Raw genomic sequence first — 13,609 nt, 5'->3', positions numbered from 1 at the left:
TTTCCAGTGATCCCTAGCTTCACTTCCTGCTTGCTCAATTCTAGTGTAAACATTCACATAACTGCCAGACATAGAAAAATGCTGCCTAATGCCACAAAAATACAGTATTTCAAAACAATCATGCTTATTTTTGTTTTGATAGTGAGTCTTTCAAAATGTGGACATAGTGAAATGAACATATGTGCAACTTAGAAGTAGTAAAAGGTCTTGGCACTAAATTTTAAAAAACTCCCATTATTTTCAGTATAATTTGCTTCCAAAGAAGTGTATACTGTTGTATGGCAAATTAACTGGTTGCTGACAATATAGTTCTTGCAACTAATGCAAACTTCTCTATGTTTGTTAAAATATTAGGGGCATTCCAAGATCACATGCAATAGTAGTACAGAATGAACATCCCTATCTGGCTTTATCTTATTGTATTGTTCTACTTCTTTGTGTGTATGTCAGGAGCGACTTGAGAAACTGCAAGTCGCTTTTGGTGTGGGAGATTTGGCCGTGTGCAAGGATGTTGCCCAGGTGACACCTGGATGTTTGATGTTTTACCATCCTTGTGGGGGGCTTCTTCCATGTCTTCCTGGGGAGCTGGAGCTGACAGAGGGAGTTCATCCTTGTCTTATTTGCTGCAACTAGTTATGTTTTATCTTCAGAAACAGCTAAGGGCCTGGCATTTGAGAGCCAAAAGGACTGTTTTGCGACTGGAAATATCAGATCTCTAGTGTAACATGACTTTGTGAAATCCAACAGTCAGCCCTCCACATTTGTTTGGATTAGAGGATCAGGACTCCTGAAAAATAACTGCAAATATAGCAACCCCTGCCTCCCCGGAAATATACATGGTACAGAGCTACCAGAACACCACAGTGAGACTTGAGCTTCCCTTTCCAACCTATCAGCCTTCTCACCCCACTCCTCTTCCTTGCCATCATCCTGCCTAAATCTCCTATACTATCAACAGAGCTGGCCGGATTTTAAAGTCCTCCCAACCCTTTGATCTCAATCTCCTGTCCCTCCAACAATACCAGCCAGCTTTTAAAATGTTTTCCAGCCAAGACTGGGATTGAAAAGAAGCCAATTGGGAGAAAAAGAACAGGATTTTTTTAAAGGGGCTTTAAAATCAATGGATTTAAGTCAAGGGATTTAAAATCCATCTGGCACTGTTGGAAGGACAAGAGACTGAGAGGAGTTGAATTGGAAGGAACAGGAGTGGGATGAAGAGGTCTGGATTAAAATCTGGATGGCTTTGTTGGAAGAGCAGGAAAAAGGAGGGATGTATAGGTCCTGCTACTGTCAGATACAAGTAATCAGTTCTGTGAAAGATAAACCTGTAAATTTGGAGGGCTAACATTTCTCCCCCCTCCCCCATTTTCCCAAGGCAAGAGCTTTGGAAGGACATTTCTTTTCACAAGAAAATGCAAGAAAAAATGGGTTAAAAGCCACATAGACTTCCTTGATCATCTAAATTTTATGGGAGCCCCTGGACGCCCCCTTGTGCCAGCAGGACTGCTGACTGACAGGTCAGCAGTTCGAATATGGGGAGAGCGGTTGAGCTCCCTCTGTCAGCTCCAGCTCCCCATGCAGGGACATGAGCGAAGCCTCCCATTAGAATGGTAAAACATCAAAAACATCCGGGCATCCTCTGGACAACATCCTTGCAGACAGCCAATTCTCTCACACCAGAAGCGACTTGCAGTTTCTCAAGTTTCTCCTGAAATGAAAAAAAATTCTAAATTTGATTTAGGGTTTATTTGTGAAATAATGCTGTTAGAGATCTTTGTGCCCAGGGTCCATCAAGATATGCTGCAGGAAGGAATTTTATTTAAAACTGCAGATATCAAAGAATTGTGCCTGTGGAAGCATGAGCAAGCCTTTGATTTTTAAAAAATAAACCCCACTGTATTCTTCGGGGACTTCCTTTAGTTGGGTTAGTTTAACTTTGGCATTTTAAACTCTTTTATCCTGTAATGAAGTGAAATTTAAATGTGCAAAGAGTTTGAAGTCTTGTTAAGTGTTGCAAGACTGATTGCAGAAGGTATGTAGAAATTATGTTGATGCTACCTTTCACAGAAATGGCACTTCTAAGTGGTTTCTCAGGTTTTATGTTTGATTTTCCCATGCTCGATTTTTAGAAAAGCTTCAAGAAATAACTGGATGGGAATTTTTCATTCTAATGGAAAGAATCATAGGCCCTAAATACCAGAGAAGCAACAGAACTTGCTAGATCTTCTAAGCTAACTGAATACTGGTTAGTAGATTGGAAACTGCCAGAGAATACTAGGCCCTATATGTTATATTTCAGAGGAAGGAACTGCCAAACTCACCTCTAAATATTCCTTGTCTATGAAAACCAGGTGACTTCAAGGTAAATGCATACACAGTTTTTGTTTTCTCAGTTGTTAACAAGGGTAGCATCAGGGGATGGGATTGTCTTCAGCCCCCTGTCCTGCACGCTTTCTTCCAGTCATTTAATGTAAATATCTTTTTAAACAACTAAACTCCACAGAAATTGCAAAATCATTTTTTGAAAATAAAATGAGGAACTAAGAAACTGGGTTATGGAACAGGGAAGTATTGCAGTTATGACAGTACAGAGAGGTGTGATAGCAAGAGGCCATCCTAGTGGGTTGCCAAGATCAGTGATAGCACAAATGCCACAGATTGCTGTTTTCTCACCTATACTGTGACTCTGTTTTTGTTTTTGTTGTTGCAAGAACTAAAGGAATGGGAAAGTTGTTGGATGGAAAAGAATGAAATGAATTCTTATTTTTTCTATTAACCCCATTCCAACTTCATTGTGTCTTTTCCAGCAAAATAACCTAGTGTTTTATTGCTAAAGTTTTAAAAAGTTTAACCATTAGTAGCATTAAAAATAGGCATATGGTGAGGTATCTGAGTTGGGAAATCTCTCTCCAGTTTAAACAAACTTCAAAATTAACAAGTGAAAAAAATGTTGGGAGTTCTTAAAAATAGTTTACTGCTCCCTGTGGTAGTTTAAATCTATTATGTACTCTATTTGCTGGAAGATTATTATAACAGATGACATTGTAAATTATGGCTGCAATTGAAAATTTGGTTTAAAAAAAAAAACCCTAAGAAACTGTGTTCAGCCATAGCAGTGTTGAGATGTAATCCAGGAGGACAGGAAATAGGTGGGAATTATTAACAAGAAAATAATTTCTAACTTTTCCATACATATAGATTCAGAAGCCTAGTAAACTGGTTTGTGCCATTCTCCAAGAAAAGCCATTCTGACATTCAGGGCTCTTCCTCACAGCCCTATATCCCAGAATATCAAGGCAGAAAATCCCTAATTATCTGAGTGTGGACTCAGTTCAACCCAGTTCAAAGCAGATATTGTGGGATTTTCTACCTTGATGTTCTGGGATATAGGGCTGTGTGAAAGGGCTCTCAGTTCCCTATAACTTGGTCAGGTTGAGCTTTTCCTTTCTGTGGTGAACAAGTCTTCTCTCGCTTCCTACCTGACCTTTTTGCTAGTTCATTGTCTATAACTATTAACTACACAGTTTGCGTGCCTGAATTCTGAAAGGTATATGACAACTGTTTATTATTTGAAGGGCATTTACAATAGTATGAATAAGCAAGGGTGAGCTTCCTCATACTTCTTTAAGTAGGCCAGATCTGTACCTGGGCTCTGAGATTGACCTTAGAGGTCATTTGACTGGGGACTCGTATTGGAACTTGAGAAGATCACTTTTTTTGGGACTAAAACTCAGCATGGCCATTCAGAATGTTATACTTAGAATATTAGTATAGTTTGGATATAAAAGCAAGGTTTCTGAAACCTCTGGTCCTTGAAAATAAACGAGGCAGCTGGTCACTGGCAAAAAGGTCCTTTTGGCACAATGGCTACAGAATATTTTTCTAAGAGAAATTTGCCTAGCACCTCTTTTTGGCACCCCCTCTTTTAATATAATCCCAGAGTTTTGATAGCAATATTACATCTTCAATCATTAGTATATTACAAATATGATTAGAACATAAAATATCAATGTTATTTCAATGTCTTAACTTTGAAATGTAAAATCCAATTTTAAGTAATACAATTAAAACAATTTTGTAATGCTATTTTTTTTCTTTGTTGCGGAGGGTTTTTTATTTACCTGCAAAATGTTGCACTATACATTGTTTCTATAAGATGTTGATGAATTTTATTATTGGATGGCATTTAATTTTTAAAAAATAATAATAAAAAATAGTAAAATCCCATTGAAGCAATCCCCCAATGGGAACCCATGTCATTGTGCAAGTTTTCCCTCCCTTTCAGGAGCAAGTTGAGGCGATTGTTTCAGAATCCCCCATACTGCAAGCTGTTGCCCGGGCAATGTCATAGCATTGATCCATTGATTGTTGTGCATTCCCCTCAAAGGTCATCTAAAGTATTAGGAAATGCACTCTGATAATGTTATGACCTAGTAATATATTTCTCTGTCATCTTTACCTAGTTCTTGGATAGTTAACAGATATCACCATAATACTAATAATACTTATTAGTATCCTCATCACCTTTGATAACAAGAGAGCAATGACATACTATTTCTTTCTGAACTTCCCCTCAGATTACACTTCATTCTGCATGCTCAGAGGACATTTGCAAAACCAAACAACACTTTCTACTGAATTCAGGTGCCGCGCAGAAAGAAAGAACACATGAAACTCAGGCATGTGTACTATTAGGAGCCAGCTAGGATAAATGCAAACATCTTAGTTATTTATTTATTAACTCCATTTCTATACTGCTTTTCTCACCCCGGGGGGGGGGGGGGGACTCAACGTGGATTACAACATAATAAATGGCAAATTCAATGCCTCACACATATATACAAATATTACATATCTAAATCAATAACATATAACTGTAGATTAAAACCATTAAAACTATAAAAACATCAAACATAGACATAAGCATGAAACATATTATTGCTGCAATTAACAACATAGACACCTCACTCTCTCACCCTCCCCACTTCCCATCTCTCTCTTCTTAGCGTTTCAGCCCTTCTTTTTATACCCCCTGCCCCCCTGGCAGTAGGCTACTGATCGGTTTGGTAAAAGTCCAGAGGAACATAGATTTTATCAGTTGTGGTGTCATAAGTCAGGTGTGAGCTATTACTTGCCAGTAGACTGAGGATTTGGGCGGGGGGGGGGGGGGGGAGTGAGGTGTAGCTGCTGCCAGAAAAGTTGGTCTGTAGGGTGCACCTTCCACTCTGGAGAAGCCGAAGTTTCCTGCCCTCCTTTTCACCTCCTCCTTGCTGGATGCTTCTGGTGAGATTGCACAGCTGTGAGAGCTGCACCCAGTATGTTTGAAGTGGCTGGCCCAGGTAGAAGTTCTAAAGTAGAGTTCTTACCCTCTGGATTCTTCTGCTGCCCAGCCTTGGAAAATGCTCAGAAACATCATGCCATCATAAGAGGGTAAAAGGAAGTAAGAAGTGATGGGTTGAAAAGAAAAGGGAGCTGCCACCTGCGACAACTCCACAGAACTCAGAAAGTTATATTCCATGAACAGTACCAGCCATTGTATTATACTATGCTCATTCAGTTGCCTGTGTACAGTATCACTTTATTTCATAGACGATGATGATGATGATGATGATGATGATGATGATAGAAATAATAAACTAACAAGGCAGACTAACAACCAGACAATCTGATCACAATGCAAAACAGGAAATGTTTTTTTTTAATCAATAGTACTGTGTTGAAATATGGTTAAAATGGAGTTAAGGTATAATAAATACAGTTAAAACTTGCAAAAGGGGAGCAGAAATGGGACCATCTTAATCTCTCTTGGGAGGGGCTCCACAGTCTGAGAACAGCCACCAAAAAGGCTGTGTTCCCATGAAATGCACTTGAACAGATGGTAGGACAGAAACATATATGAATCCACAAATAGTGTAAGCCTAATACTTTTGTGAAAAGTACACTTTGCTGTATTGTTTCTAGAAACAAATTTTGCTTTGGCTGGGCACAGCATTTCTATTTGAGGGAAATACAGGGAAATACCCCTGCTGTCATCCAACTTAAGTAAGGCTTGAAAAGAAAATATTAACTTTCTATTTTTTTTTCCATATGGAGGAATGTCTTCTCTCTGTTCTCTGTACCACAGGGGGGTTGAATAAAACAAGATGGACAGACTGTTGGTACTATTTTTCATGTAGAAAGTCTTCTGACAGATCTTTCTCATATATATTTACAAGTATTGTTGCATGTGTTGTCCATCAGCATAATTTAAAATGTGAATGGTGATAAAGCGCATGTAGGAAATTCCCTTTTAATTAATTGTAGTTGGATGAACAAAGCAGAAGCCCTGTCAGCTTCCCTCTTGTGGAGGCCATGGATGACTGTGTGATATTTTGACGGAAAATAACAGGTTTGAGGCTCTCACATGATTCTGAAACTCAGTAGGTGATCTTGGACCACTCCCTCTCAGATTTTACGGGTGAAAAAGGGAAAGAGGATTGTTTATGCCATCCCGTCTTCCTTTTAAGAAATTCAATATGTGTGTGTGTGTGTGTGCAACTAATGAATAATAGATTTCATTATAAATAAATTTGGGGACAACTGTGATATTTCTGTAATCTGAGATGAAATATTCTACATTGAAATGGGATTTTGGTCTGCATAAATAGGAGTATAGTGTCTAGATCCAGGAAAGTCATTCTACCCTTCTGTTCTGCCTTGGTCAGACTATACCTGGAATACTGTGTCCAGGCCTGTAGCCAGGATTTTGTTTCGGGGGGAGGGGGGCTGAGTTTGGTTCGGGGGGGGGGCTGAGTCTGAGTGAAAGAGGGTCTACCCTAGCAAACCTTTTGTATCGTTACCCCAATACCCCCATGCATATGGGATATATTGAGCATGGTGATCAGATCATGATATGAATAAACATAACAGTTTAAATAATGTACAAGTAAGGTCTTCTCGCAGACCACCATGAGAATTTCGGGGGGGGGGGAAGCCCCCCAAGCCCCCCAACCCTTGCCTACATGCCTGACTGTGTCCAATTTTGGGCACCACAGTTGAAGGGAGATGTTGACGAGCTGGAATGTTTCCAGAGGAGGACAACTAAAATGATCAAGGGTCTGGAGAACAAGCCCTATGAGGAGTGGCTTAAAGAGCAGGACATGTTTAGCCTGAAGAAAAGAAGGCTGAGAGATGACATGATGGCCACGTATGTGAGGGGAAGTTATAGGGAGGAGGGAGCAAATTTGTTTTCTGCTGCCCTGGAGACTAGGACATGAAACAGTGGCTTCAAACTACAGAAAAAGAGATTCCATCTGAATGTTAGGAAGAACTTCCTAACTGTGAGAGCTGTTCAGCAGTGGAACTCTCTGCCCCGGAGTGTGGTGGAGGTTCCTTCTTTGGTGGCTTTTAAATAGAGGCTGGATGGCCATCTATTGGGGGTGCTTTGAATGCGATTTTCCTGCTTCTTGGCAGAGGTTTGGACTGGATGGCCCACGAGATCGCTTCCAGTTCAATGATTCTATGAAATAGTCAATACAGTGACTACTGAGGGAATTTTTTAAAAGGTATTGGTGCAGTTGTGTGTCTAATAGTCTGTCAACACAAATGTTTTAACAGTGTGCAAAAATATTGAGCATGTCATATAGTTTAGTCAGTTGTTCAGACAGCTGGATCTGACTTTTTTTAGGAATCTTGAATAAGACCAATGTAGAAGGATTAAGACAATGTGGCAAAATTAGCACTAATGCATTTGGGCCTGGTATGTGGAATCCTTGGAATGGACTGGAGTCTGGCACAAAAAATGTCGGGAATGACAGTCATTAGGAATGACTGGAGGAAGATGTAGCCATATCTTCCTGGTTAACAGAGGATAATGGGGAACTGTTTTTAACTTAGTCAGAATGATGATACTACTTCAGACTTAAAATTGAGGAAGATAAAATGTATATGAGGAAATGGAACAAGTGGCAATGGAAAATGCACCACTTTCATTCATGGAAGTTTCTGCTGGTTGAAACAGATTTCCATTTGAAGAAGGATATGACTCAATGAATACATATATTTCATTGTGCATGTGTTCAGTAAATGTGTTCATGTATGTCATCACATGTGGAAAGTTATAATGGAAATCAAAATATGCAATATTTGCATGTTTATTAATACAGGAAGAGCAAATAGTGTGTCAATGAGTTTATTCTGCAAAGGAATAATCTTATAGTATTCCATAGTTCTCATTTTCTAATGACACTCTCAATAAATTGCTTCTTGTCTTTGTTAAAGCGGTGTCCCTGTTCTGTTTGAGATTTCTCTCTCCCCCTCTTTCTCTTTAAGAAATAATTGGCATTTGTGTATGCATTAAAATTCTTTAAATTTCAGTTGCTCTTCAAAGGTCTCTAGCAGTTGCATTTAGACTATATGTGCAAATATGTACAAATATTGCCCATAAATGCCTCTTCAGGTAGGTCAGGTTTCTACTGCAAAAGTCAATAGGCAGCGACAGACTTTGCAGATATTTGTTGAAGGAGTGGGGAAAATTTCAGACTATGACCCTTGGTGGAAAAACAGGAGTGTTCTAAATAGCCCAGAATGGCCTCAGATAAAAAGTCAGAAAGATGCATAAACTAGAAGGGGAATGGGCATTGTATGAAGAATTATCTCTCTCTCTCTCAAGCATGGCGTTTATAATGCTGGTATAGAAAATGTCTCCCTTTTTAAAAAAACATCAGACTGGCAGAAACAGAATAGTTTAGGGAGAACTATTTGGTTGGTATGTAAAAGAGCAAGGTTCAGATCAGTAATTCCTTTATGAAGCTTAGTTTTGGACAAACTTGTTATCCCTCTTACTTGGTGAGTTTTGTGATGTTCTCTCAATGTAGGAGGGGATATGTCAACAAATGAATGCAGTAGTTACTCCAAACAAGCATACATTTCTTTCTATCCTCCCATGTGCTTAATTCATTCTGTATTTCTTGTCCAAGTCCCCAAACACTTTTCAAAAATCTAACTGAACTGAATAACTGCTACTTATAAATGGACTGAAAACACTGCTATGATAAACTAGACACAATTGAATTAGATTGCGACATATGGATAGAGAAATGAGGCAATTAATGTGAAACATGGAATTAGCAACTCGGAGGTGCTAATGCAGTGGGACAGACTGAACAACCGACACACCATTCTGGCATTTCCAACCTTCCTTTTATTTGGATCAGAATGGGAATATAGGTTGTCTTACTTTCTGGATATTCTGATTGATACTTTTGCTGCCGTCTACCATTTTGTTCCTGTTTTATCCTTCTCACAACATTTTGTAAGGTGGTTTTTGCATTGGACCACAGCTTTAAGAAACTGAAATGGGAAAGTTGGGGCTTACATGTGCATTTCCCCACTTTGGGGATTTCATTGAGAAAATATGGAGTTGAAGGCTGTTAGGAACAAACCCACCTCGTATGAATCTGCTTCAGTATCAGATGGCAGGAAAAAAATCATGCAGTAACTGATGCCCATGCCAAACCCTGTATCAGGATGTAAACCCATTTTCACCTAGGGCAACATCAGCTTTATAGTTTCCCTCAACAGTCCAGTAGTTATGGTTAAGACTGTGTAAATGTAACTGTGTTTCCCTGACATTGAAAGCTTTGTGGGCCATATGAAATGATGTAGCAGGCTAGATTGGGCCTGTGGGCCTTGCATTTGACATGTGTGCCCTATGCCCTGCCATCCCATGGATTCCTTTGCAAGCATGCTCATTGAGGGGCTTCAGAGGATGGCAGGTGAATTGTATAGGCCTAAATCCATGCTCTACATAAGAGCTCCAACCGCTGTTACCAATAAAATTGGGCCCAGTTTACTTTATTTATTTTGTATGTGGTTTGTATTCACATCTTCCCTTGCCTTTGCCTGGACCACCGAACCTGCAAATGATTTGTAGCTGAAATCTTGATATTATTGAAAGAATTGTTTCTCCTCCCTTTCCCCTTTTTATCAATACAGGCTTTACAGAAGAATGGGCAGATATCCAGTCTAAATGGCATTACAGAAGAGCAAGTGGACCTCAGCCTCAAGCCAGACGAGCTGAATGGACAGCAGGCAGAAGTCATCGTAACAGATGGTAAGGAGATATGTACAACAACAGGAAATGTTACTTAGAACTGTGAAAAAGGCAAACAGGACGTTGAGCCGTCAACCATCTTCCTATACTATGTATACTCTTGGTTTATTATTTAAATTGTTGAGCCTGAGATTTTTATTTGGAGATTTATTTCCCAAATAAATAATTGACACTAGATTTTTGGTATTACTGATTTTGGAGTAGAGAATAAATATTGGGATTGAATTGCTATCCTCAGAGCTGATTTTTGTTTATTTTTTGAAATACTAAGGTGTCGATCTAGTTAAAACAGAGGTCCTGAAGATGTTCAGAATACTCAACAGGGATGTGTGTTTCATGCCTTCTCCTGTAAGTGTTGATGCAGACAATGCAAGTAAGTCTTACGGTCGCATCAGATGGGGCTTTTTTCAGCAGCATATGCCGGTTCAGCAGTAGTTTAGCCACAGAGCCTGCCAGCTCCCATGATGTAATACTACTTCTAGCAGGGCTCCATGGCTAAACTGTTGTGGAACTGGTGTATGCCACAGTGGGAACAATGGGGGAAAGCTGGACAGTTGACACTTCCCCCCTTGGGATGGGGTTATTGGTGAGTTGGGCAATGCGAGGCATGGGGGGATGGGTTTCTCATGCCTTCCTGACAGGCACTGCTGGATTCACCATGATCTATAGTGATTCCGGTGGCCTGTATGATAAGGTCATTGTAGGGAATAGGAGCGCAGACATGCCTCCTATATCCTCATGTAGTCATCTTTCTATAGCTTTTGTACATTCCTTATGTTTCATAGCATAAGTAATTGGTGAATATGGACAGTTGGTGAATAAGGGCTTTACTGGTTCCTTTGGAGATAGGTAGGAATTCTCTCTCTTCCCCCCTCCCAACTTTCTATGGGTTTTGTTTTTTGCCCACTCCATACTGTATCTCAGTGACTCTGACAGTTGGCTAAGTGCAGTGTTGATTAAGAGCTAGGCTGAGTAACCTGTAGCATTGGGTTGCCTTTGGGAAGTAAGGTGTTTCACTCAAGGGAAGGCTGAGGAGGTGGTCACAGGTTGATACCTCACCTCAGCTAGACCCACATCAGATTGCTCTTCCTTCCTGTGTTCCATTCACCCACAGGAACAACTCAATTAAATAGATTCAACTTCAAACAAGGTAGCCTTGAACTTCATGTCTAGTCTTGCTATTTCATAGTTGCTCATCAGAGAACTGGGTGCATGCTCACTTCTCAAATGACCTCAAGTTTTTGTTGTTAACTTACAAGCTTTGAGTTACTCGGGGCTCAAGTATTTTAGGGCACTTCCAGACAGCACTAAATCACAGGTTTTAGTGAGGGACAAAAAATCCCAGGAGAGGTCAACAGGAGAGGTCAACATACAGACCTGTTGGTCCTGGGATTTCTGCCTCTGTTGTCCAAACTTGATGCTTTATTCTGAGATTTAGACATGCCCAAGATGGCCGCCACAGGATTTCCACCGGAAACCGGCAGTTAAAAAAACCCAAAAACCACGAGATGTGGATATGCGGAGATTCGGTTATGCGGATCACCACAAAAGTTCTGTTTTTTTGTCCTGGCCAGATAAACTGTGCCCTCCACATATTTCATAAAGCACACAAAGTTTCTGCCTTCTACTCAAGTGCCACTTTCTTATTAGGAACCAGTCAATCAGGAACAAGCATCTAAAACCTGGAAACAAACCAGATAAAAAATCCAGTGATTTCCAATTACAGGGACATACAGACATGCGAAGATCTGGATATTCAGCTCAAAACCACGATATTCCCACACCTGGAAATGTCACATTTTTTGCCTTTTGTAGCAATGCTTCTGGGTTTACAGGGAACAGCATCTGGCCACCCTCCTGTTTGCTGCAGAAGCTTCTGGGATAAAGGTACTGTCTAGATGGGCCCTCAGAGCACCTCTTCTAGCAAGTATTGGTTTGGCTTTTGAGATCTTGTGTAGGGGGAGAACCTGCTTGTGGTCCTTTCTCTCAATGATGATTGCAGATTTATATAAGCAGGGGACTTTTTGACTTCAGTCCTTTCATATAAGAATTGCTGTCTAAGGTAAAATTAGGCATCTTCAGCAATCTTAAGGATCATCACTTCACTTAGACCTTTGATTCCTTTTTAAAAATTGTTCAAGAGACCTTTGGGTCTTTCATTTGTATTAAGTTTATAGTATGTAATTATGATTATTTGTTAACTGGATCTTATTAACTTGGAATTTTTGATAGCGTTTTTGTAGATTTATTTATAAACTACTTTCTGAGTTTTGGAAAAATAGTATATAAATCTTAATATGAATGAATAAATAAATAAATAAATTGTAGAATGCAAGCATGGACCTTGTGTTCCTTGAAACTTTTATTCATTAATTACACAGTGCTTGAGAGCAACACAACTTTACTTAACTCTATGGAAATAATTTATGTTGTATGATGGAAAGAGCCAGAGCCTTTGGCAAGACATTGGTTCTGCAATGGAAACTGTCAGCACATTTTTTTCAGATAGAATTGAGGCATTGCTTTCAATGATGTAGTGTGACTTCCTTAGGCTGACAAAATTCACTGTCAAGAAGCCAAAATAGCTTTAAGATTTTCATAATAATTACGTTAATATTTTGAAGCTTTTTCCGTGGCTTGGATATGCCAAAGTGGACTGTAAAGGGCAAACTAACAGCTTTTGAATGTTAGAATCATTTTCTGCCAGAGCACACCTGCTTTTGCTTTTGGGCTAAAGACCTTTCCATGTCTATTCATCATCTTGTCCATTTTACAAAGGAATTGTCCAGGCACACTTTTTTAAAGGCATAAATCAGAAGGTCTAATAATTCAGAAATACATTTTATTTGATCTCCTTTTAGAAGCTAGTACTATGAATCCCTCAGTGAATTTCCTTCATCTCTTCTAATTCTGTATTACAGTCACGTTGGCTGAATCAATTTGGCAATCCTAAGGGGACAGCATGGATGGAAAGTGGGCTGGGAATCAAATGTCGCATACTGATTTCAGCTGACCAGCCTGTAGGCTTCTAAGTTGATGATTTATGAAAGCAGCCTTCTACAACCTGCTACTATCCAAATGTTTTTGGGTGGTGGATCATATCAGCCCCAGCATCTTCAGTGTTCAGTAATGATGGGAATAGTAGTTCAAAACATCTGGAGCAAAGCCATAACTTCAGAAACCTGTCCATGCCCTTATTCATTGGTGTTGTGTGCCTTCAAGACATTTCTGCTTTATATTGACTTTAAGGCAGTGGTTCTCAACCTGTGGGTCCCCAGGTGTTTTGGCCTACAATTCCCAGAAATCTCAGCCAGTTTACCAGCTGTTAGGATTTCTGGGAGTTGAAGGCCAAAACAACAGGGGACCCTCAGGTTGAGAACCACTGCTCTAAGGGCCCTTCCACACAGCCCTATATCCCAGAATATCAAGACAGGAAATGCCACATTATCTGAGATGGACTCAGATAACCCAGTTCAAAGCAGATATTGTGGGATTTTCTACCTTGATATTCTGGGA

General features: G+C 39.8%; 1 protein-coding gene across 2 annotated transcripts in view; it reads left to right on the top strand.

Moving 5' to 3' along the window:
• Positions 1–13,609, top strand: part of AKAP12 (A-kinase anchoring protein 12) — an 82,872-nt gene that overhangs the window by 27,415 nt on the left and 41,848 nt on the right. The window contains exons 2-3 of one of the 2 annotated variants that reach the window (XM_067466018.1): positions 9,976–10,093; positions 10,365–10,466. In XM_067466018.1, coding sequence (XP_067322119.1) covers positions 9,976–10,093; positions 10,365–10,466 — 220 coding nt within the window. The remainder of the gene's footprint in view (positions 1–9,975; positions 10,094–10,364; positions 10,467–13,609) is intronic. The other variant, XM_060753561.2, reaches the window with a different exon arrangement.

This window comes from Anolis sagrei, chromosome 1 (genome assembly GCF_037176765.1).
Source record: "Anolis sagrei isolate rAnoSag1 chromosome 1, rAnoSag1.mat, whole genome shotgun sequence".
Lineage (NCBI taxonomy): Eukaryota > Metazoa > Chordata > Lepidosauria > Squamata > Dactyloidae > Anolis > Anolis sagrei.
The sequence above is the reverse complement of the archived record's forward strand: the minus strand, read 5'-3'. Positions and strand labels throughout refer to the sequence as shown.